This window comes from Anopheles nili, chromosome 2, assembly GCF_943737925.1.
Source record: "Anopheles nili chromosome 2, idAnoNiliSN_F5_01, whole genome shotgun sequence".
Lineage (NCBI taxonomy): Eukaryota > Metazoa > Arthropoda > Insecta > Diptera > Culicidae > Anopheles > Anopheles nili.
The window spans coordinates 15,063,329-15,087,764 of record NC_071291.1 but is presented as its reverse complement, the minus strand read 5'-3'; the positions used below and the strand labels follow the sequence as shown (position 1 = coordinate 15,087,764).

General features: G+C 45.5%; 5 protein-coding genes across 5 annotated transcripts; 2 read left to right on the top strand and 3 right to left on the bottom strand.

Annotated features, from left to right (window-relative positions):
* Positions 1–3,334: 3,334 nt before the first annotated feature.
* On the bottom strand, positions 3,335–5,063 carry LOC128720301 (26S proteasome non-ATPase regulatory subunit 5). Its single transcript, XM_053813963.1, has 4 exons — positions 4,897–5,063; positions 4,092–4,834; positions 3,846–4,032; positions 3,335–3,782 (listed from the first exon to the last, which is right to left on the bottom strand). Exons 1-4 carry the CDS (start codon positions 5,061–5,063, stop codon positions 3,419–3,421), a joined length of 1,461 nt encoding a protein of 486 aa, XP_053669938.1. The 3' UTR covers positions 3,335–3,418.
* A 635-nt stretch (positions 5,064–5,698) lies between these two features.
* Positions 5,699–7,499, top strand: LOC128721022 (AP-3 complex subunit mu-1). Its single transcript, XM_053814726.1, is given in 7 exon segments — positions 5,699–5,733; positions 5,800–5,887; positions 5,978–6,303; positions 6,372–6,531; positions 6,599–6,899; positions 6,963–7,127; positions 7,233–7,499. Coding segments are annotated over 7 exon segments (1,272 nt in total). The 3' UTR covers positions 7,430–7,499.
* Positions 7,500–7,817: 318 nt separating this feature from the next.
* LOC128731332 (homeobox protein unc-4-like) lies at positions 7,818–13,040 on the bottom strand. Its single transcript, XM_053824442.1, has 3 exons — positions 12,497–13,040; positions 8,265–8,467; positions 7,818–8,198 (listed from the first exon to the last, which is right to left on the bottom strand). The coding sequence occupies exons 1-3, from the start codon at positions 13,038–13,040 to the stop codon at positions 7,818–7,820; spliced, it is 1,128 nt and encodes a 375-aa protein (XP_053680417.1).
* Positions 13,041–15,081: 2,041 nt separating this feature from the next.
* On the bottom strand, positions 15,082–24,127 carry LOC128722077 (biotin--protein ligase). The gene is made up of 11 exons (XM_053815896.1): positions 24,001–24,127; positions 23,466–23,924; positions 23,218–23,405; positions 22,328–23,149; positions 22,108–22,253; positions 21,898–22,036; positions 21,634–21,834; positions 21,383–21,568; positions 21,164–21,313; positions 20,932–21,075; positions 15,082–15,591 (listed from the first exon to the last, which is right to left on the bottom strand). Exons 1-11 carry the CDS (start codon positions 24,125–24,127, stop codon positions 15,082–15,084), a joined length of 3,072 nt encoding a protein of 1,023 aa, XP_053671871.1.
* Positions 16,500–20,662, top strand: LOC128722076 (kinase suppressor of Ras 1). The gene is made up of 2 exons (XM_053815895.1): positions 16,500–16,857; positions 16,938–20,662. The coding sequence occupies exons 1-2, from the start codon at positions 16,500–16,502 to the stop codon at positions 20,195–20,197; spliced, it is 3,618 nt and encodes a 1,205-aa protein (XP_053671870.1). The 3' UTR covers positions 20,198–20,662.
* Positions 24,128–24,436: the final 309 nt, after the last annotated feature.

Here is a 24,436-nt window from a genome sequence, read left to right as displayed (position 1 = left end):
CGTTAAAGCTGACACCAAGCTGCCAAGGACCGCACGCTGAGGGACGGGTGTAAATCGAGAGTTCATTATCAGATGATTGGTTCCGTTTCTCGTACTCCTAAGCGTTAGGATATCACCAAGGGGTGCTGGCGGTTTTTGTTTGGTTTGTCTAACAGTGACCTTTACATTTTCACCGCTCTCCGGTGGCAGAGTAATCAATTCGCATTTCCGATTAGATGCGCATGGGTTCTTGTGACTCGTTCGACATGATTCGACGAAGTTTTGAAGTGCGTAAACTACAGGATGTCTTCAAATACGCGTCCTCCACAAGATCACCCATCGTCCTTAAACTTTTTTTTACCATTTTTTCAAACCATCATCCAACAAGATCACATGAGATGACTGTCACTGAATAACATCCGAGTGGTGGTTTGATTTATGTTGCGTGGTGACTCTGTTATCGCTTTTATCTGTTGGCTGTGTTAATCGATAACTCGAAAATACGCTCTGAAGCATAACACGTGGCTTGACATTTTGCCACTTCCTTCCGATTTTAAATATCCATTTTTCGAACGTTATGCCAAAAGCGGCCCAGGTGTGATCCAAGAAGGGACTGAGCAAACTTCGTGGTACACGAAGTCTTGCGCTCTTTGGCAAGCGTACAATTGCGGTAGCGATTCTGCAACATTCGGCGGACGCCTAATTTTCCCCTAATGGCCGTTTGGCCACAATCACACCACAAAACCCACCATCATCCATTGCTAAACGCCCCTACGACATGGTTCGTACGTTTGTTTTGCACCCTAAAATTCCTTCCACGCCAGCTCGGAACGCGATAGTGCATGAAGAGGGCGCTTCTTACTTCACAGTCGCGGATATATGTGATTATGGCGTGCGGTAGGCCAACGGGAGGGAGGTGAAGGTTTGGTTGGGGAGAAGCAGCAACATCAAGTCGATTGCTGACATAGGCACCATAAAGTCGCGGGCAAACTATAACTGTGCGGTGTACATGATTGAGGCAATCCAACGTTTAAATCCGGTAATGTACCTTACCCGATCATCGCCTAACTGCGAGGTTCGCATTTTTGGAGGTGACGGATCACGCCAGGTTCAATCAAGTAACACACAACAATGCATGGCATCCCTTCAGCTAGACCCCGGACACCTCAGGCGAGGACCTCAGACAGTGAGCACGCGCCAAGGTGCCATGCTAGAGCGAGTTCCTGTTTTACTTGAACCATAATTAAGCTTGATGCTGGTCGGCTGGTTTGGTTAGTCCCGCTCAACCCACCTAACCCCACGACACCCCAACTTGTCAATGGAGCGACACTAGCGAGTGTTAGAGCGATACGGACCAGCCTGTTCAAAAGGGCGATAGCGGTACCTGCGCTGTGTTGTATGGAAATAATTTATAGGTACACCCCGAGGATCAGAATTGATCTCATGCCCTACGTCAGTATACTCTGCACCGGCAGGTTTCGCTCACCATTCCTGCGACTGTAATTACGTAAAAAGTTAATGCCTTTCGCAGCGTCGCCTTAAGCAGCGTATTCGACGTGTGGTTTCAAGCCTTCGGGCAATGTACGCCGTGATACGAGGAAACCAACATCCGAAGTACATCCGTGTACTACGAAAATACACGTGACACGTTTTCAAACTTCCTCCTCGTACTCTCGGGGCAATGGGTACCTTTTGGTGCTCTACTCGTCAGCAGCATGACGTTGAAAACATGCGATCTTCAGGTGCTTAAAAGAAGATATATGTACAAGATCGATCGAACGAGTGCACTTAAATGCCATCAATAAAATCTCAATCTCTCGCCAAGTGTCAAAAAGCGAACTTTCAAGGCTATGAAACATAAACTGTTATGCCGAAAGATGAATATGAGAGCTTTGTCAAATAGGTACGACCAAATCGTTAAGCTAATCTAGCAGAAGACCAACCGATTGCTTCCCGGAATACATAATCAAAACTTTCCGGTGCGATGAGTCCCTCTTATGTCGCTTGCTGGCGGAACCAGCTTTTAATGACAACGCTGGTAACGAAGACTTACTTCATTATCTTTATTTGGCACCGGTTCCTTCAAATTCCCCTTGCAAACGTCCTCTTCGCTTAGAACACCCAGACGGGTTGTGTATAACCTACGAAAGAAAAAACCGACGGCCAATTAAAGGGGGTCCCTCTGTTTGTACCGTGGCATCTAGAATGCCACCACCTGGAAGTCACAAAAGGTCGGTTAGAGAAGCTTTTAGAACACTCGTCGTCACGGATCTGCAAGTCCATCCCTCGAATCCACCAATGATGGTGCACGTGCCATAGGCAAACAGGTGCCCGCCGGAGGGAAGCAGAGAACGCCATTGCGATGAATAAATACTGGCGACATCCACCAATCGTAACACGCCCTCCTCCAATAATGTGCGATCGATGTACGGTTGAGATCATGTAGAGGGTTGCTCGTTCCGTGACCGTGACCTCCCTGAGTAAACACCACAAAGATGGCTCAGCTCTCAGGCTGGTATGGCATCTTGATCACTTGAAAATCTGGTTTGTGTTTGGGATCCGCATCCGCATCCGATAGACTTGTCCAGTGGATGCTGCCAAGAAGCGGCCATCAGCGACGTTTTAGCGATTAGCGTCGTCTAGATTTGGTCGGTTGACTTTGGCTGTTTTTTTTTCAACAACAAAAAAACGATTGAGCGCCAAAATGCAAAATCTCACACACGGACTGATGATAGAGTTTAATTTTTTTCAAATATTTTTTAACAGACGAAAGCAGCAAAATTACATTTTCTTCCTCTTTGAACCTCTCTCTTTCTAAAGCACATCGTAATTTTTGGAACACGTGATAATTTTATATATTATTTTAGCTTTTTTTACAACACATAATTCTGTCCAACAGATGAATTAGTCTAAAGCTCAAGAGAAACGTTTCCTTCTCGCTTTGAACTCGTCAAATTTTGCTCTCGTCAATCATTCTGTAATTTGCAGTGAAAGTGTCAAATGGTATTTAAATTTGTCTCTCACGACTTGACACAGATATCTTTACACTGCGTTTAAGTTTAAGAAAATAATTAAACCGTAAAACAAAACGCTTCAAGAGAAATTTCGTAAAACGTGGTTGTTTATTACACGTTATTGCAACGCAGTTGTTTAATAATACGTTTATGTTATCATGATTTAAATAAATATAATATATTTGCACAAGCCTTGGTCTTTGCCATGCTTTTCCATTTTCAAGGTGCTGTAATTGTATTGTAGTTTTTTACTATATGCAGGCTATAATAAACCTAAATATCGATGATTATATAGTTCATCGCAATCTGTAAATGAGACGCGTTGGGAGTTTTTAGATGTTTTATCTTTATTTCATAAGATATAGGACACGAGCGACATGAATGTAAGCAAATCCATAAGAAATGAAAACCCAAAAACATACAAATCATTGACCACCTTCAATGACCACCTCCACCTGAGCTTTTTGGTGAAAGGCTGTTTCTGATACGTACTGCTTAAGCATGTCCAACAAGAAGTTTTCCATAACTGTCGATTGGGAAAGCTTTTTTATCACATCGTACTTAAACTGAGTCACGTTGACATCTACGTCCAGCATGCGATTGAGTAGTATCTCTGCGAAGCATGCAGTATTCTGGAAAAATAGCTGTCCCCAACGATGATCAACAATTGCAGACAACAGCTTCAGCGTTGCCATTTTTTGGTTGGGGAAGGGCACCTTGAACAGTTCTAGAATCATTTCAAGGTCTTCGCTTTCAGTCATAGTTTCGTACCATCTTTGGGTAATGTCCCTGCGAGAAATGTGATACATTAAAAAAGTGTAATTTGGGTTTCAAACAAATTTCTTTACTTACGAGATTCGATTATCGAATTGACCGTTTTCTAAAGACATCAGACTTGCCAAACATTCGATAAATCGAACTTTGCATGCCTCCGTGGTGGAGCTAATAACTCCAGGCAGCTGCTTCAGAAACGGATTCATTTTTTCTTGTTTATGCTGGTAAAGGTGAATTTTACCTTCGCTTGTAGATCCAATCATGCCTTAAAAATGCAACAGTTGTAATTATTTTCTGATAGCATATATCTTAACGACTACCTACCTAAGCAATCATAGGCAATGGCCATCAGCATCGAATCGTCAAGTAAAGTGTTTTCAAATATAAAATCTACTGCCTTTGAATATCGCGAAAGAAACAGGACCGGTTGTACCGCTGCCGCGTTAGCGTAGAATTTAAGCGCATTCGGTAGTACGAAGCGTAAATAAGGTGTCATTTTTACTGTGACAAAGTTTGTGTAAACCTTGTTAAATAAATCAATCGCCTCCACGTAATCAAAGCCCTCTTTGGTGACGAGCAGCTGTGTAAGAATTGGCAAGACGCTTGTCTGTAACAGAACATCAGTTCCATCCAAATCTGCCAATGCACGTTTTATGATTGGGTCGGCAATCGGCAGATAAACAGGATGCTTCTCAAGGATCGTACAGACGATCTCGTATACTCGACAGCGTATCGTTCCGTCGTATTCCAATACAGAGAGCAAATTTTTCTGCACGCCAACCTCAGCAAAGACCGGGGGTAACGATTTTACCAGCACATTTACCAGCGTGTTAACGTATACTTCCTTCATCGGAAGACAATGTAGAATGACCAGTTGTACGTTATTAGACGATATACCCGTCGAATCGTAGACCATCGTGGCGGCACCCCGCATTCCAAATTGTTTGACGGTGCTTTTAGGATGTGTCAAGCAACGTTCAATGAACTGATCAACAACCGGTGAACCGTTGGGGAAGAATTCAATTGCTTTATCGTATATGATTCTAGACGCAGTAGTATGCTGATCGCTGAAAAAATATGCAAATCGCTTGAAATTTGTTTTTTTTTTGTTATCTTCAAAAATCGCTACCTGTTAGCATCCGCGAGAAACTTGAACAAACTATCGGAACACAACATAACTTTGAAGATTTCGGGGTCCACATCTGCAAGTTTGCTCTCCAACATATCTAAGCTGTTGGTGCGAGTTTCCTTGATCGCCAAGTTACGCATAAGACTTTCCAGTTGGTTTACATCCATGATTCTCAATGTAATTAAGCGACCGGCAATTCGTTCAATGTAGTAAAATGCGACTTGCTATTGAATGTTGTTTTACTGGTTTATTGTAGAACTCGTAGTGTCAAGTTTTTTTGTTGTCATTGTTAGTGACGTTTCCTTCGAGAAGGAAGCTACAGGGTGATGGAGAAACATACATCAAACCAGCTGCTGCTTTTTTCGAATTTTCAAACCTTTCCTTTGCATCATGTAACAAAAGCGATACCATATCAAATTTAACCATAAATTTGTCAAGAAGAAACCTTAGAATTATAATGTAATAAATATGCCATGATAGGTACTCCATAATTGAAATATTTCAACTGTATGACAGAATCAAAATTCCATCATGTCAAGTGTATCCGAGCATATACGTGAGCATAGGTTTGTTTTGATCTGTGTTTTTGATAGCGCACAGCACTTCGTTTTTCTTCCATCTAATTTATTGAAAACATAAGCCAAACTTTATTATAGTCGCATCAATCCTAACTACAAGTGGTTATCTCAAAAAGATAGAATATCATTTTAAATATTTAGAATTCTATCTCAGTATTTATTGTTTAAAGAATAGATCAACCGGAATCTGCTTTTTCTCAGAGTTGTAAACACGTCAGCATAAAATGATACACAGTTTATTTATCGTTAACAGCAGCGGGTATGAAACAGTGCCAAGAAGTGTTAAAAATTCAATCTTTACAAATGAGTAAAATTTATTCCACAGAGACGTTTTCTTAGAAAAACATTGGCGAAGTGTAGTGTCGCGGACCTGCGTATCCTACTTTCTAGATGTTCATCGGGAATCTGCCAATGTATGTATGGAAATGTAGTTGACGAAGAGGTAGACTCATAGAAATTGACTCGGCTTTTTGTTGAACTAATGCTAAATCTATGCATCTCAGAACGTGCCGCCAGTGTTGTCCACACCTCACCATTACTTAGTTTCCATCCAACGCAATGGAATCTCACTCGTTGCCGCATGCAAGCAAGAATTTCCACCACTCTTTGTAATCGAATTCTTACATCGCGTAGTGGACACATTCGAGGATTACTTCTCCGAGTGCAACGAAAACGTTATCAAGGAAAATTATGTCATCGTTTACGAACTGTTGGACGAAATGCTGGACAATGGGTTTCCGTTGGCAACAGAGTGCAATATTCTGAAAGAGCTAATCAAACCTCCCAACATTTTGCGTACGATTGCCAACTCGGTTACAGGGAAATCCAAGTACTGTCGAGATGGACCTGATTGATTGTTGAAAATGTATTGCAATAACTATTCTCTCTGCCTTTTAGCATCAGTGGTACTCTTCCGTCCGGTCAATTGTCGGCTATTCCATGGAGGCGAACTGGCGTAAAGTACACGAACAACGAGGCGTATTTCGATGTTGTCGAAGAGGTTGACGCCATTATCGACAAAAACGGACAGACAATCTTTGCCGAGATTCAAGGATATGTAAGATTTGCTACGTTTATTAGCACGGGTAATTCAAAGGCAAATAATAACTCTATTCTTTCCACAGATTGATTGCTGCATAAAACTAAGCGGCATGCCGGATCTTTCTCTCTCATTTATGAATCCACGTCTTTTCGATGATGTATCATTCCATCCGTGCGTCCGCTTCAAACGCTGGGAATCTGAACGAATCCTTTCATTCATTCCACCCGACGGTAACTTTAGATTAATGTCATACCACGTTGGATCACAAAGTATCGTAGCCATTCCTATCTACGTTCGTCACAACTTGGTGCTGAGATCGGGAGAACAGTCCCGGCTGGATATAACTGTTGGCCCCAAGACTACGATGGGCCGAACAGTCGAAGGTAAGTGAGGTGATGAAAAACCTGCCATAACATAAAAAAAACTCCAATTTCAATTAACCATAGGTGTGAAGCTGGACATTTGTATGCCAAAAGCCGTTACAAACTGCTCGTTGGTAGTGAATCAGGGAAAGTATACTTACGATACGGTCAACAAAGTTCTTCACTGGGATATTGGCAGAATCGACGCAGCCAAGCTTCCGAATATACGCGGAACGGTAAGATTTCCTGGTGGGGTACTCTGTTATTTAACTCCGTTTCATTTTGTCACTTTTATCATCCACCACAGGTTTCCGTTGCTTCCACCAACTCGACACTAGAAACTACCATTGACAGGTACGATTCTTAGTGGTATGCTGCTTTTGTTCACCAACTAACGTTGCTTTCTCAATTACAGAGTACACTTCACTATCTCCCAGATGGCCGTTTCCGGTTTGAAGGTGAATCGGCTAGACATGTATGGCGAAAAATACAAACCTTTTAAAGGTGTAAAGTACGTGACCAAGGCTGGAAAATTCCAAATTCGTATGTAAACGATCGGATTGCAATTGCTTAAATGTGGTTAGCAAATATCGTAATAAAGTATGGAAAACTACTGCCGAAACTGTAAGTTTAGCATCAATTCTATGGCACATGGTTTATTGTGATTGTTATTTTGTTTCATCATCGCCGACTGGTGCTAAATAAGAAAGAAAATGGGTTTCTTATGTTAAGTTAAATATCCTTTTCCTTTCCTAAACTTGTCCTGAATATCATAAATATAATTCTATAAAGAAATAACTGTGAAATTGACTACAAATACAAAATTCAATTCCGTTTCCTTTCGTTAGTTGACGTCTCGTGCAACAGCAACAAAGAGTTAAACGACTTTAATATTAACAATATTTTCAATGTATTTTCTGAAACGACTCAAGGCTAAAATCAAGTCTGCTGGAGGTTATTTAAATATTTGAGGCTCGGAAATTGATACGATTGGCTGCAGAAGCTGGCGTCCTCATGTTGCTGTTGCTTGTAGGGCGGGTAGAATTGGCCATTTCTCGCACTGCCGGCGGGATGGTGAGAATGATGATGGTGCGACTGCAACTGTGACACCACGGGGGAAAAGATGGAGCTGAGTGTTGAAAAGGATAGCGAGTAGGGTGCTTCTGATTTTTCCACCCCAAACCCAATCCCGCTGGCAGCAGGCAGGGGTCCAGGTGGAAAGAAATCATCGCCTTTTGAGCTATTTCCACCGTTCCCGCCACCAGACGATGCGCTCCGTTCGTTTCGACGAAATTTTGCCCGTCGGTTCTGGAACCAAACCTGCAAATCGAGCATCAGATCGGTTCACTATTGACTGGTTTACAAGTAGTGTAATCCATTTTATACCTGTACCCTGGCCTCGCTAAGGCCCACCTTGTTAGCTAACTCCTCACGAACGAAAGCGTCGGGGTAGTGTGTCTTTTCGAAAATTTTCTCTAGTGCTGTTAACTGATTCGTTGTGAAGGTGGTCCGATTGCGTCGTGGCTTTTTTAGTATACAAGATTTTGTCTTTCCTGCAACGTCCCCTTTTTGCCCACTGTCTTCGGCATCTACCAAAAGTATTTGAATAGAATGAAAAGCATACGAAATAAATTGAACTATGTACTATATATCTTGTGAACTATATTTAATGCGCTATATGACAAACGATACACAATTTGCTTTTAACATAAGCAGTAATGCTCCTAAAATGGTAAATAGCATAACATAGTTTAAAATAATTTACAATAATGCAACATATAATCACGCACCTGAAGTACTACAAACAGCATGACGCTTAAACCAATGTGCAAAAATGCAACGACCAACTCTCCCGGTTGCTTTCAATGATCAACTCGATCATTTTTCGTCCAGTCTACGCCCCAAAATCCGTGTAAAACCCACACCGATTCCTGTGCCACACTTTTGGTGTCATAACAACGGTACGATCTTGATGATTGACATGGGAAGAAATCGGCCATAAGCGATGCTCCAATGCACCATGCCACGGAATGGAAGCACGTGCACGTGGAATGACAAACAAATCCAACCCGAGCGCGTGTCTCGACCTACCACATGCACCGTAACATGATTGATGAGTGTCAATTGCGGCGTTTGTCGCCAGCTTTAGTTAAAGGGTTTGCGAGGAATATAAAAAGATTAAAACATTAGACATTAATTAGCACGTATTTTCTTCAAAAAATTTCGTGTTTAATTTAGCCTTTCTTGCGTATAAATACCCGCTTGAAATCTCACTCTTTTCATCAATGGAAGTCACGCATAACAAAAAAAAAACATATAAATACACCACCCGAAACGAAAAGATGTCACCTAGACGCTTGTGGGAGCGGTGAAATATGGGCACTAAAAAAAGTTGTCAATTAAATAATTCACCCTTTCCAGTTTTCCCGCCACACTGCCACTGCGCGAGACGATCCTCGTTAAACTGATCATGCCAAGTACGGCAACGGAAAAAGGCTTTGAAGATGGGAAACCTGCCTGCCCTGGCAACCTCGGCTGCGGCTGACTTCCCATGCGACGGTCGACGCAAATCGGCTGGAGCAAAGCCAGTTTGAAAGTGATACACATGACTTAATCCCAACAAATCAGATCATTTTACAACTCACTAAACCGTGAACCGTGGGTTCTTCGGATCGCCGGCGCGAAGGATCCCATTTACCCATTTTATGCCTTATGCCCGTGACACGAGTGGCGACGAGCTGCCGTTTATTAAAGGGGCACACAAGCCGGCGCACACTTGTGCCCGTTTCTTCCCGGAGGGCTATGGCCTATGTTTGTTTTGCGGTTCCCGTCAAACGAATCCGTTCTGGCCCGAGATGCTCCTCAGAAGGGTTTCGATGCAGACAAGCGCCAGATGAGCCGCACTCTGCCCGATGACGAATGGGAAAATGATGGATGGTGCTGCTGAGAGGCGGCCTTCGAGAACCAAAAGCCACAACTGCAAGCAATAATGAGTGGGGTTTGTGTTTTGCATGCGATCGCCGTTTTTCTACGCAGCATGCGCTAAAGTATCGTTTAATGTTCGTGCGATGCCGTTGGCATGAAAGGAGCAATGCACTTAAACTCCTGCCGATTATCATGCACTGATCTGCTCCGGTACACACAAAGAGACCCAAAGAGCGTAACTAGATCCGCTCATGTGGTAAAACTTGCATTTGTCATCCTGCACCGATCACCACCAGTTGGAGTTGATTATCGGCAACAACTGGTGCGCGTAGGGGCCTTCCGTTCCAGCTTGCACGCTTGTCAACTCGATCACTTCCGCTTTCCGTGCGTGTTCCTTGAAGACCTCTTTCTAGGTGATCTATCTCTTACACTCACTTATACCACACGAAAGGCCAGAATTTTCATTAGTTTTTTATGCTCATTCTGCTTGTCCCAATGTGCATGTAGCTAGTCATTTGCTTTTCCTTCTTCGCTTCTAAACAGCAGAAGCAGGTTCACCCGACAGATCACCGACACCATGTCCTGGTGCAATCCTTTCTGCAGTACACGAAGAAGCAATAGAGTAAAAAATGGTTACTGCCGGCGTACAAGCACCCCCGTTGTACAACGGAAATGTTTTTCAAATACGCTGCTCTACAGTACCGTTCGACGATGTGCGACAAGATCGTACGGGAAATTATTTTCCCTATTTCAACAAATCGAATCAAACCAGTAGAATGTTGTAAAACTAATAATATATTTTGTTTTCCGTTTCCCTCGGTTTGGAATGCCAAATTTCAGTGGAGCGAATTAGACGAAATTGCATCCAGCATGCAGATAATATGCGTACCCGCACAGCATGCCATAATTTTTTCACGCACTGTGCATGAGAAAAGCGACGTTTTTTTTCTCGTTTTCCGCCTTCAAGCAACAACCACGGTGGCAACCAGATGATGAGCTGACTACGGTTGCGTTGTCACTGGCATCCGCGTGTCCTCAAAACGAAAGCGACGTCTTCACGTTCTCAAACGCACCACGGACGGGGTTATGATATTATGGCTGAATTATTTTTGGAACAATCAATCCCAATTACGGCGGAAGCCTGTTGAAATGTCCTCATCTGCTACCACCGCCACCGCTTCTGTCGGGCGTTTGCCTTCGTGCCTCCGTGGTTCCCTTCATGCTGCACCCCTGCCCTTCACGGGTTTTCCTTCCCTTCGACGCGACCCTCCGGGGGCATCCTCGCGTCGTACGCCGTGACACGGCCAGGAACGAGAACCGACGTCGTTCGTCGTCGACGGCCGATCGGTTTGGTATCCATTTCAAAGGAATAGATAAATTTTTCCACTCCACTCGCGCGCTGTGTCGCTTTTTACTGCTTTTCCCGGGTAAGCCAAAGGGTAAAAAATCCCACCATCCCAACGAGAGCGCAATTTTTCGATCTCGAATCATTGAGACTCATCAACAGGAAAACCTCGCCATGAATGCCAGATATTCGAAAAGGGGGTTTGTTGCAAATCAAACAACTATCCTCCACAATATACATGTAACATTGGAAAACCATCTTTTCTCTCTTCTTCGCAACCAACCTGGAATGGTGGCAGGAAAATCGTTTGTCGTTGAAAATTCAATAATGAACCCAACAACAACGCTCTCCCAAAGCAACCACGTCAACCAGCAACACGCCATCATCACGATCGGTATGGGTTTTGTGCGTTCCCCCTCGGCTGCCTGGCCGAAATCACTTCTCGGAAGCGGTTGTAAATGAGATTTAAATTATTACACACTTTTGCCTTGCCCCACGCTACCAGCCGGGTCGAGCTGGTGATTGATTTTCGGAAGTTCTTTATTGCACTGGCTCCCAGCAGGCGCCCGTTCGCGTCACCAGATAGCATAAACCTCCCAAAAGTACGCGCGGAATCCCGCCGACAGTGAGCATATTACTCTAAATGCGCGTCGCTCGATCCTCAGACACACCTTGATCCAGGGATAGCAAGCGACTAATAAAACATCGGCTCAGCGGCAAAACGGACGGATCATGCGGACCGAAATTAAAATGTCATGCACAATTAGCAGCCGTCCTGTCGTTCGCTACAAGACGACAAATCCAAATTAAAGCCACGGAGGATGTTGCGTCTACTTTCTTTCATTTTTTTTTGTTGCTCCTTTTTTTCCTGACAACACGAAACGGTTCGCATGACGATCGTAAAGCAGATGTTTACGCGTGTACGCAGGTTTCTCAAGCGTGCCTGAAGAACAAGACTTTGATCGTTTGTTTTAATCACGCACGCAAGGTACAATTCTTGGTCACTAATTCCAATATCGTTATCGCGGCAAGTTGAGCTGTAAATGTTCGGCAAAAACATCCGAATTTACACTGAAACAGTGTGGCATTATTATTTCAGCATATTGTAAAAAGTGTCCAATTTTTTAATTTATCTTCTATTAAATTTAAAGATTGAATAATTTGAATATTTTATAGCGGAAGGAAGTTCAGTGTATTGGAGTTGTATTTTAAAAGACGTGCTGATTCTTAAAAGCACTTTACTCCGGACGTGCTTTTGGTTTGAATTGCATACTATTACATATAATACTTACTCTCTATACCTTGCAAATACTAAAATGTTCTTTCCTTTAATGGGGCTTAAACTTACCTTCCTTATCAGCCGACACTTGTGGTGGTTCCGTCGGTACAACCACACCATTGTTGGTGCTGTTCAGTTGCAGCAGGTTGCTCACCAGAAAGCGATCCTTTACGGTGTGGCGTGGTTTTTTCTCCACATTTTCACTGATCCCACCGGAAATCCCAATCCCCACGTCAACATCCATCGATAAGCCTCCAAAACCCAGCTCAACGTTGCTTCCTTCATACCCTAACGGCGCCCTTTCGTTGCCCATCATCGTTCGACTACTCCCAAACGGATGATGATGTCCTGCGGCTAGTCCTGCGAGCTCACTAGCTCCTGCTGTGCCATAATATCGTCCGTTTGGATCGCCCGATCTAGGAGACCCGCTGTTTGTACCATGACGCTCACTTCCGATCGGTATCTGCGATTGACCCACCGGAGTCATGTACCACACGCCGACGGGAGGTTTTTCACCGAAATGCTGCTGTCCTGGTGCATCCAGGATGCATGCCGGATCCCCCGATTCACCGTAGGCCGATGTCGCCGACACCGGTGCTCCGTAGCAATTCATGCTCCTTGCAACGTTTCGTCAGGACGCACTTACGCCTCCTTCTCACACACGTATATCCCACGGAATCTGTATTCACACACACACTTCGCTTCGCATTATTTCCCGTACAACTGCCGTGCACTTTGGAGCCCGCTAATGGTTTAATTATTTAATTTTCCGGCAATTGAGGAACCCTTTTTCTCGAGCCGACTGACGCACACGCGCGCACGCTTCACAGGGTGGCGACGCAGTAGGTTCTAGCGTTCCGCCACACCAAACATTTCCACTAATTATGCACTTTTGCTGATGCACCGCCTGCAGTCCCAGCTACCCAGTGTCCTCGCGGTTTGCTCCGTCGTCTGTGGTTTGCCTGCTTCCGACTCGGGTCGCGATCGCAACATTCTACCGTCCGCTCGCTTCAATCTTTGTTCGATAATTAAAATCAAATGTGTAACCTAGCCTGACGCCCTGACGGGGATGCGGCAGCAAATGAGAGGAAACCAAGGGCCTTGTACCGGGGATGGCCTGGCTGTTGTACACTACCAAAATAACAAGAAAAAAAGCTACTCCACCGAGAACGGGCACGTACTGTTGCTGGCTCACATGGACGGCGATGAGACAGAGATGGACGATGAAAGTTGAACAGGCAATAGGACATCCAATACTGTGTTGCTTCTTGATGTCCCCGATATTTTACGACTAATACTGAATTTGGTGGATGTTTTTGATCATAATATTGTTTGAGAAGCATTTATTAACCTCAATTGTGTTCACAATTATTTTAAATACTATCAGGTTTCTTCCGTTTCTGCATCACGCATGCTCTCCGATTGGACCGGCAAGTGTGCGCGCTGAAGTGGGCGGAGTTTTCTTTCTTGTGCATGTGCATTTAAAGGACTCTGCCAAATGTTTTTTGAAAATTCATTCATTTACGTGATCACGTTATTTGCCATCGCATAAGAAGTTGTATAACACAAAAGATAAGAGTTTGGACTTCAATCGTGTGATCATACGTTCATGCATAAGGCTGACACGTGGTTATCAAAAAATACAGCTTATATACACGATTTCGTTGTGCTGGACGTACATTTCTTTTATTTGAGTTTCATTTAATTTATAGTGTACACCAAGAAGGATTACCGGACAAATGATTTTTTTTACGTGCAGATAAGAGATTTAGATTTAGTGGCATGCGTAGCTGCTATAACAGCTGCAATAGGATTCTTGCTTTAATTGGGCTTCAACTACAATTTTCAATTTTTAAATTGTGTAGCTCACGCTAGATTATTATAATTGCCTAAACTGTGTGCCTAATTGATATGAATATTTGTTCAAGAAAAAAATTAAACCTCGTTTTCGATATTTGATTTAACTTGCGTTAAGACAGTTCCATACTTTCAATTATTTCTCATGATATCCGGTTCTTGTGCGATTAAGTTGGTTCTACTACATTGGTTATTACAATACATCAGCTTTCAGACATTCTATGTCGATAGTAAAACCTAATAAAAACAAAGCCATTTATTGCAATTGCAGCTATCTAGAACAATCTCATATTTTCTAAAACGATTAACTATTACTATCTAAACATTGCGCAGTGAAAGACTTTTAGTAAATAACGGTTTCAAATATTGCAATTCCAATCCGATTACATAGCTAATTGATTTGAATTTAATATGTTGTCTTATTATGTTACAATCCGCCAAGAACCTGAGTTGAAAGCATCGAGGAATGAAAGAATCGAAAGACACATGTAGATTGTAAACACTTGTACAACATCAAAGAACTAGGGCAGTATATGGTGTTTGCTAAAGCAAAACGTATGCCTTTCAATTACCCTCGCAATAGTAATATATTAGCCAACAAAGTTCAAACATTGTCATAGTGCAATATTTGATTCATGATTCAAACAGTTAACAGTTACAGCTCTAAGGAATGATGGATTTTCATTAGGCAGTCAACATCCTATTTTTATAGCTTTAGTATAGTTTCAATTTTAAGTAACATATTCTTAACATTCGTTATAATCAATAAGCAAAAACTCTTTGGATCAGATAGATGTTTAATTAAATTTTGGAATTATCAATCCCTCCATCATGTCGAAGCTGTTTCCATCCGGGTGTACAGACACTGTGTCTCCAGATGGTTGTTTCTTTACCAACAGAAACCCGTACTCATCTATTCCTACGATGGTGCCTTGCAACGACTCACCCTCTGGTCCTATCATGCTGATTTCCGCATCCTGATGCAGCCAATGCCGGTAGTATTCGTTCTGCAGTTTTTCAACACCCTCATTCTGCACGCTATCGTACAACTCTTCCAGTTTGTTGAAGATTAAAGCAAATGTTTTCTCGTAAGAAAGCAATGGTAGGACGGTGGTATGCTTTGCGTTGTACTGTGCAATCACATCATTCAGGCATAGCGTTGGCTTGCTATTGCTCAAGTTTAATCCAACGCCTATATTAACGACTGCTGTACTTGCGTCGATTTGCGTATTGAAAATGCTCCCTCCGAGCTTAGTTGCACCATATGCATAAATATCGTTTGGCCACTTCAGACCTAAAGGTAATTTCTGAAAAAAGCAGCGAAAATATCGTAATACAGTAACAAGCAGTAATAGTCGTGAATTATTTGAATTGGGATGGTATTTTTCGACACTTAGACTCGCGATGATATAAACTCGAACAAAATCTAAACACAGGCTAGTCCTATACAACTAACATTTTCACTGGGCTACCACTAACAAGAGCAAGAAGCAAAAAGAGAACCCGATGACAGTTGTTTGAGATTGAGAACAAGTTTGACAGTGAAAAAATTCATTGATTTTTTCGGAACCCAAAGTGTCTCCCGAACAAACGAACGACGGCCACGACAAACAAATTCGCGTAAGGCTAAATTACCTCGGGCGCCCGTGGATAAGGTTGGGCTCAAGAGCTTGCCTTGCGATTTCGCATCCACTGGCACCGTGCGGTAGGCATCCGACAAACACTCTTCCCTTTGTTCGGTGGCCGGTGGAGTCTGCTGAGGCACTACTTTTTGCACTTGCTCCTGGTGGAATCCTTTAGTGTTGTGCATAAAGATTGGGTGTACAGGCAAGAGATCTCTGCAAATTTGCAGCTTTTCGTGATAACTTCTTTTCCCGAGCTCAGGATTCTACCACCGCACGATGCACGCGAGCAATGATAAGCGAATAGTTGCAACTTAGGCCATCTTAGGACCATCATCGACCATTGGCGCACAAGGCAGCAACGATGACGAGTGCGCTGAAGAAATGAAGTGTTTTCCCGGTAGTTACAGTACCCGAGAGCGACCTGCGAGGGTTGTATTTGGTGCTCAAAGTGGACGGAACAAAGTACGAATGTCCAGTGTGTCGGCGTTGGATCCGCACGGACGACGATTGCATTTCACTGGTCAAGTTTTGTCGCCCGGGCGGCAAGGGCAAGATTTTGCTTCTACCGCAGCCACCCGCTGACGGTAAAGATGATGCCCAACAATAATTCCGGTGAGCTTAAGGCTGGCCCGGGCCCGGCAAACGATGCCGGTGCCGGCGAGGATGGCGGTGATGGAGCCACTGGGGACAACAGTGAGGTAAATATTCGCCGGGGCCTAGATGTGATACAGAGCATGATCGATATATCCGCCGATCGGCTCGAGGGCCTGCGGACGCAGTGCGCTACGAGCGCCGAGCTGACGCAGCAGGAAATCCGCACGCTCGAGACGAAGCTCGTGAAGCTGTTTTCCGATCTATTGATTACGAAATCGAAGCTTCCGGAACGGCTGCCCGCGCAGGGTCTTTCCGCAACCGGAAACGAACTCAAGCAATGGCTCAGAGTTGTTGGTAAGTAGCGCCCGGATGCCTAACGGGGTGGGAGAGCTCAAAAGAGAGCCATGCCTTAATCAACTTCACTTTTGCCGCAGGTCTGAGCTGTGCATCACTCAACGCTGTGATACAACAGGTCAGCACGCTGGAAGGATTGCTGGAGAAGGACGAAAAGGAACTGCGGACAATCATGGGCAATAACGTGTACGTCCGGGAAGAGGAAATGAAGCGACTGACGCGTGCCTGCGGCAACCTGAGACGATGCCACGAACATCTCGAAAGCTCTGCTACCGACGGTGGTGGCCGCAAGGGCACGGAACCGCACGATCTCTTCTGGGATTCGTGGGACCGTCAGCCTGCCTGCCATAGGACGTCACCTCGCGTCAACCGCTCGCTGGGTGGCAACAAGTGCGCCACCAGCAAGCAGAGTGCCATTGCCTCCGGGACCTATCACAGCCAGCGTCACAATAATGGGCCTCCGCCCGGAGGCGATTCGCATGCGACACTCCAACAAGCTTCACCCGCAAACATGGGGATCGCAGCTGGTGTCACTATCAGCCCGCAGGCAGAGGACAGCATGACGGCACATCATTCGCAGGAAGCGGCTTTGCTGAATCCGCATCACGCAATTTCTCCGGACGAAGCTTCCACAAGTGGTTGCACGCCCTCACCATCGCCACCGAACTCGCCCTCCAACGTGTTGCTGCATAACAACAAGCAAAACCGACGTGGATTCCCTACGACGCCTCCTCCTAAGCGAAAGCATCAGACATCGTTGCTTTCCTTTTCAGCTTCGTCCTGCTCACCGTCGACGGTGGTTTCGTCGTGCTCTTCGACTGCGGCAAGTGCGAGTAACACCACCATCACGACCAGTAGTGCATCGGCCACCGGGGAGGCAGGAACGGCGTTGACGAAATCGAAATCTCACGAGTCGCAGTTTGGTCAGCAAGGAGGCAGTGCAGCGGGCACTGGCCCTGGGGTCGCAAACAACAATAACAGCCATGCCAGCAGCAGCACCGGCAACAACAGCAACAGCATTAACCACATTAATAACAACATTCCGTCGACGATGGTCGCGCTGGGCGATGGTTCCCTAACGACAACGGTCAGCACGGGCATACTAGCACCCGGGGGCACTAGCAGCATCGCGGGAACAACGTTTGTATCCCAGCAGCAGCAAAGATTGATGGGCAATGGAAGTGCCAACCGGATGGGGACGTTTCCTCGCAGCCGGCTGCATACGGAACCCACGATCACGGGTAGCGGTAGTAGCAGCAACAGTAGCACAAGCCACGTCTTGAATGCTGCAAGTGATCATCATCACCCTCATCACCTGCTGCATCATCATCATCATTCTCATCAACCAGCGGCCCAGTCGCATCATCACTACCTTCATCATCTGCAGCAGCAGCAAGCCCCAGGAAGCAACAGCAATCCGGGAATGGCTTCGGAAGCGGGAGAGCCTGGTACGAACATGGATCCGGGTGTACCGCCACATCCACTCGGTGGTACGTCCATGGTTACGGCTGTGACGTCCGCCGTGCCGCCTAAATCGCCCTGCACGCCCATCATCACGCGCGGCATGGGCCACATAATACAGCATCGGTTTACGAAAAAATTCAAAGTCACCAAAAGCACTTGCGATCTGTGCCTCAAGCAAATGTTTTTTGGCTTCAAGTGCACCGAGTGCAAGTACCGCTGCCACAAGGACTGCAAATCGAACGTACCGCCCTCGTGCGGTCTTCCGCAGGAGTTTGTGGACGAGTTTAAGAAATCGCTCCAATCTGATACGCTCCTGTCGGCGAGTGTGTCCCCCAACATTGGCCGCAGTGGAGGTGGCGTGACGAGCGGTGGCATCATGTATGGAGGTAGCCGTGGTGATCCTAACAAACCCGGCATGGCTCGAGGTCCGATGCATGCTATCCATGCGTGCGGAGGAGGTCCCGATAGCAGCTCGGCCGGTTCCAGTTGTAATAGCTCGTCACCTTCCAGCCCGGCGTTGCTGTCGCTGCCCCCACAAACACCCGCCACGTCCAAGTATTTGCAGTTCAACTTTCCAGAGGTCCCAAGCGGTGCAGGTGGCACGAGCTCATCATTAATGTCAACTGCTAGCGGTGGCTCAATGGCGATGAGTGCCGGGAGCGACCGTGGAGGAAGCGGTGGCATCATGATCGAAACGCATCCCATCGGCGGAGGTCCCGGCGGTGGTTCTGGCGGTTCGTGTGGGCTCGGCGGAAGCCTTGGTAGCAGCGGAGGGTACACCATGGACAACAGCGTCGAGATACCAAAGCTGCAGTTTTCCGACATTCCCGATCATAGCGTACCCGGCGGTAGTGAGGACAAAACCGGATCGGCCAGTGCGACGAGCACCGATTCGTCTTCCGATCGGACACCGATAAGGCTCGATTCGGCGGAGGAGCGCGACCACGAAAGTAGCTGGCCACGACAAAACTCGCTCTCGCTTAAAGAGTGGGACATTCCGTACGATGATCTGCATCTGAAGGAGAAAATCGGCAACGGACGCTTCGGCACCGTCCACCGGGCGCTCTGGCACGGCGACGTGGCCGTGAAACTGCTAAAAGAGGACTATGTGGCCGACGAGAGGACGCTGGAAGCGTTCAAACTGGAGGTCGCCACCTTCAAAAAGACACGCCACGAAAATGTGGTGCTCTTTATGGGCGCTTGTATGAAGCCGCCGCGACTTGCTATCGTAACGTCGCTGTGCAAGGGCAACACGCTCTATACGCACATCCACCTGCGTAAAGACAAGTTTAATCTGAACCGTACCACGCTGGTGGCGCAGCAGATTTCGCAAGGCATGGGCTACCTGCACGCGCGCGGCATCGTGCACAAGGACCTGAAGACGAAAAACATTTTTCTCGAAAATGGCAAAGTGATCATCACGGACTTTGGCCTATTTAGCGCAACCAAGCTGCTGTACTGCGATCTCGGGCTGGGCATACCCGGTGGCTGGCTGTGCTACCTGGCGCCGGAACTAATGCGCAACCTAACACCGCACCGACCGAACGAGGGAGATCTTCCGTTCTCGAAGGATTCGGACATTTTCGCGTTCGGCACTGTGTGGTACGAGCTGCTGTGCGGGGAATTTCCATTCAAATCGCAACCAGCGGAATCGATCATCTGGCAGGTGGGACGCGGCATGAAGCAAACGCTGGCCAACCTGCAGGCATCGCGTGATGTAAAGGACATACTGATGCACTGCTGGAGCTACCATCCAGACGATAGGCCCGATTTTGCCAAACTGCTGACGCAGCTCGAACGGTTACCCAAGAAACGGCTAGCCCGGTCACCTTCCCATCCGGTGCAACTGTCGCGCTCAGCAGAATCGGTGTTTTAGGTGGCGGAAATGTAGCAGCGCTAGCAGAAACCAAAAATGGATGCAAAACATCCATCCAACCGATTGATTTGCGGACACGTGTACACTCTGTACACATTATTCTAAGTTGTTCCGCTCCCTACAGGATAACCAAACGCCGTGCGAGAAAGCATGATAACCAACTTCTAGACACCCATCCGATTGGGGCTCACATCGGTTGCTCCCTCACTGCATCGCACGGTGAAACACACACATTGCGGGTGTTGAGAATAGACAGACAAAAACGCGAACGTGAAGCAAACGCGCCGCTGCATCGTAAAAGAGATGTAAAACGCGCTAAGTTCGAGGCTACGACGAAACGGCGCTGGTAAGCAAAGCAGCCGGTCGAAGGGGCGGAAATCGTTAAAAACACGACAACATAACAACAAATTAATCACATCATTGGATCAGAGTTGTAATCTAAAATAGCTTCAAAGTTGAATAAAGTGTGACAAAAATAATACGAAACCATCAACGCCTGCGAAAACGTTGTAAGCATGATGACCAAAGGCATTGCTCTCAATGAAAGAAAGGGTGTGCGCGGTAAATGATTCACAACTTAGTTCAAATATCACTAAAAAAAGATGAAAATGCCGAATCCCTTTGAACCCGAGCGACGGAGGCACAATTTACATGCAAACGTAAATAATTCCAAACCACCGAATCCCAATTCTTCGGAACAAGTGAACGAACGAAACACTGTGTTTTGCACTCACCTCATATCCTGGCAATGAAAGAACGGCGGAAACAACGGCAACTGCTACTAGGTGTTGTACTATCGGCAACCGTTGTCCGAGCGAGCTGCTCATGGGGATGTGCAACTGCAGCGAAAACATGGCGCAACCGGGAGGACTTAACCACTGCAGGCAAGAAACAAAAATGGGCAACACAAATCAGTCAATTTAAGGATATGGAATGTCCCGATACACTGTGGCACCATACACGTACCTGATTGTTGTTGCGTCCTTTTCCCTTAGTTTGGTGGCGTGAAATAACCATAAATCCATGGGTCAGCGTCAGGTTGGAAACGACTTGCATAGAGCTAGCCATAATTGGTGCATAAATGCCTATGCGTCCTATTTGGCGTGTTGTCAGATTCTAGCAAAAAAATGAAATAAATTAAGTGTAGGTATCCTTCCTCAGTTAAGAACAAAACTCCTTGCATACCTCAAAATACTGTACGGTCGAAAAATCTTCCGGACAGTGTACAATCATCACCGGGAGATGCGTTTCGTTGGCGTTGTTGGGAGTTTTGTCGCTTTTACCACAAAATTGTAACGTAAGTTGGCTTGTTTGGATTACATTCGGCCGGCTCATGGTGTCTTTCAACGTTTCTAGCATCTCAACCTTTGCCTAAAGTATCGATGAACGCATTATATCATAATCCCATCGTATTTTACAAGCCGTTATCTGCTTACCTCATGCTTTCCCAGGAAATAGGCATTTTTGTAGGTAATTGCATCATCACATCCGGCGCCTTTATCTCGCAGCTTTAATCCAACTCGTCCACCAAGCAAGTCGCTCAGTATTTCGTAGCGCAATTGATTTGAATTTTGTAGCGATTTGTCTGCGGCATCGATGTTGCTTTGGAATTGGGAGGGGTCCAACTCCAGATGGATCTTTGGGTAAACAAATAATTTACATCAGTTGAAACGATTAAATTTAAAGCACAAAAAACGCACTTGTGAAAATATAGCTTTTCCTCCAGTTTTTCGATTGTGCGCCTCAAGTATGCTGGGCGTATTCCACGTTTCCTCTTGCGCCAATATCTCCACAGTAAGCGAGTGTTGTTTTCCCGAAAGATCGGTAACATCCACGTAGCTTTAAGAGAACATGCACGTGGATAGTTAATTTACAGTTGAAGACACATTTTTTCTTGTGAAAGTACTCACGAAACTGGTAACAGGGTGGCGGTTTCTTCCGATTCCAGCGAAAACTGTTTCTTGGCCGGAGATAGCTGGTAGCAAAATATGTGGTGCAACATCTTTATCTGCTTCCATTTACGGTACGAAAAGCTAACCAACTCTCTTTCACGGATCTGAAAAGTAGTTTTCCAAAGCAAAACATTTTCATTACGACACATTTGGCAATGGCAGATCGTTAGACACTTACCTCGGCGGTTTTAGAATCGGGTAATATAATGTCGAGCAAATCAGAGCACAAACTGAATACAACTCCCCCATGCAGGAAATAATCGAGCAGAATCTTTCGAACATTGATGTCGAGCGATCCGGCAACTATAATAAGCACCGTGCTTTGTTGCCAGCTGCGTGCCAGCGCCTGAGCCGTTGTGATCGGATAGATCGTGCACGTGTTGGGTTCCAACAGATTGTTCAGAGTCGCGATTACGTACTCCATCGTCGAAGTACTGTCTGAGTAAACTAGTATATTTGGTGGTTTCGTTACAACGCCTGTCTGGTCAATGCCTAGCCTCAAACGGCTCGATGGGAAAGAGCTTTTCCGCAAAGATCGCGTTCCTTTCGACTCATGCGGCGTGGTCTTTTCATTCTTCAAACTGGTCGCTTTTTCCTGATCTGCTGGTTTAATTGGCTTAACATCTATCGTATCCTCGGTCCGCATAACCGTTCCATTGAGAGTATTTGTTTGTTCCTCCGGTGGTACCGTAATTGGTGTTTTTGCTTTGGCCTCTGCAACCTCCACCATTGGTGCCACTGGTTGCTTCATTTCCTTATCGTTAATTGTAGGCATTGTATCCGTCTCGGTGGCTTTCTCAGTCTCTTTTGTCTTTTCATCAGCAACGATAGACGATGCCATAGAGTCCTCGAGGGGTGTCATGGCACCGTGATCAGTTCCCGACGTTAGCCCATCGGTTAGATCCAACTGGGATCGATTGCGTGAATTGCTTCCGCTCGAAAGCAAGCTAGGCCTACATTGACTAGGTAAAGCGGTTTCATCAATCTTTTCCAAAGAAAGCTGTAAGAAACCAAATCATTATGTAAAAAGATTTATCCCAATTTTAGTCCTTGACTCGTTTGCATTACCCTTATGTCATTTGATGAAATAATGTCCGGTTGAATTCCAATTGCAGCTTGAGTTGCAGGCAAAGTTTCTTTCTCAATATCCATCAAAGTGGAAAGCCACGCATCCGTCGGCAGACTATTGTAACGACTTTGCGACGTCCATTTGTTCGGCTCTTTGAATGGCATGGGTTCACCAAACGTTTCTACACCTGCAAAGTACCACACTGTCAGTAAGCTTTGCCCGCAGTTTTCCTTCCAATCTTACGTACTTTCCAGCTGCACCAATTTCAATCGTCCAGAATCCAAATGGAACTGTCCGCTGCCAAAGGTTGCTACGATGAGTTGAAACAATCGTTCGGTGTCGGTGTCGAGAAGCACTTGCAATCCACGATCTGTGCGATTCCAGGCTAAGAACCTACCAAATCGATTCAACATAACAGAGTGCTCAGTTTGTTCAGACGGATGCGATTCTACTAGATCACGTAATGATTCTAGCGTAACTATCACGTGAATTGAATCGCTAGCCGGTCGTACAATGGAACACCCTAGATTATCACAAGCGAGCTGAAGCGTTTGTAGCTGTTGCGGCACGGTGGTCCAGTGCGTTAATGCTGTCCGTTGAACTGGATATACGAGGCAACCACGTTGATTGGGAAGAAACCAGATGCAGGAGGACACGTGGGCTGAAAGAGCAGCATCCGGAGAATCGAGCCCAGCAGTCGAATCACCTACAATTCACGAATGTGGAAATGAGCAGTGTTATTTATGAAGAAGGAAGGCATCGATCGATATTACACAACGCACCATTAGAAGTAGTGTAAAAGCTAATGGCGTAGCGATCGATTAGTAGTTTTCGGAGATTATTTCTTATACACCTAAACTTGAGCGATGTACGAATGGTCATTGCAAGATAAACGAGTGTAAGCAACATTGCGCACAGAGATCTGCAGACAACGATCAATTGCAAAAGTTGAGTGACGAGGAGCGATAAAGCTTGATGACAAAATGTGATTAGTTGATGGACACTGCTTGTTGCGACATGCTACAGAGATAACCTGATAACTATGGTTAGTAGTTCAATAAACGCACTAGGATTAGACTCAACCACACTGTCCTTCTTTTAGTCGATAACTGAGCCCTGGTTAGTCAATGCGTGAATCTCCCGGGAACTAGCACATTATTAACCGGCAAGCAAAGGTTGCATTTCTTAAATTTCCTTTATATTATTTGCATGCAAAAT

Bases quoted from the DNA above. Each gene is read 5' to 3' on its own strand.
- LOC128720301 (XM_053813963.1), bottom strand. From the start codon at position 5,063: ATGGATGTAAACCAACTGGAAAGTCTTATGCGTAACTTGGCGATCAAG. The intron at 4,835-4,896 runs GTAGCGATTTTT...ATATTTTTTCAG, and splicing joins TTTCTCGCGGATGCTAACAG to CGATCAGCATACTACTGCGT. The intron at 4,033-4,091 runs GTAGGTAGTCGT...TGCATTTTTAAG, and splicing joins CATTGCCTATGATTGCTTAG to GCATGATTGGATCTACAAGC.
- LOC128731332 (XM_053824442.1), bottom strand. From the start codon at position 13,040: ATGAATTGCTACGGAGCACCGGTGTCGGCGACATCGGCCTACGGTGAA. The intron at 8,468-12,496 runs GTAAGTTTAAGC...TACTTTTGGTAG, and splicing joins AGTGTCGGCTGATAAGGAAG to ATGCCGAAGACAGTGGGCAA. The intron at 8,199-8,264 runs GTATAAAATGGA...CTCGATTTGCAG, and splicing joins TTAGCGAGGCCAGGGTACAG to GTTTGGTTCCAGAACCGACG.
- LOC128722076 (XM_053815895.1), top strand. From the start codon at position 16,500: ATGATGCCCAACAATAATTCCGGTGAGCTTAAGGCTGGCCCGGGCCCG. The intron at 16,858-16,937 runs GTAAGTAGCGCC...CTTTTGCCGCAG, and splicing joins GCAATGGCTCAGAGTTGTTG to GTCTGAGCTGTGCATCACTC.
- LOC128722077 (XM_053815896.1), bottom strand. From the start codon at position 24,127: ATGTTGCTTACACTCGTTTATCTTGCAATGACCATTCGTACATCGCTC. The intron at 23,150-23,217 runs GTAATGCAAACG...GGTTTCTTACAG, and splicing joins TTTCATCAAATGACATAAGG to CTTTCTTTGGAAAAGATTGA. The intron at 21,076-21,163 runs GTACGTGTATGG...TCTTGCCTGCAG, and splicing joins AAGGACGCAACAACAATCAG to TGGTTAAGTCCTCCCGGTTG.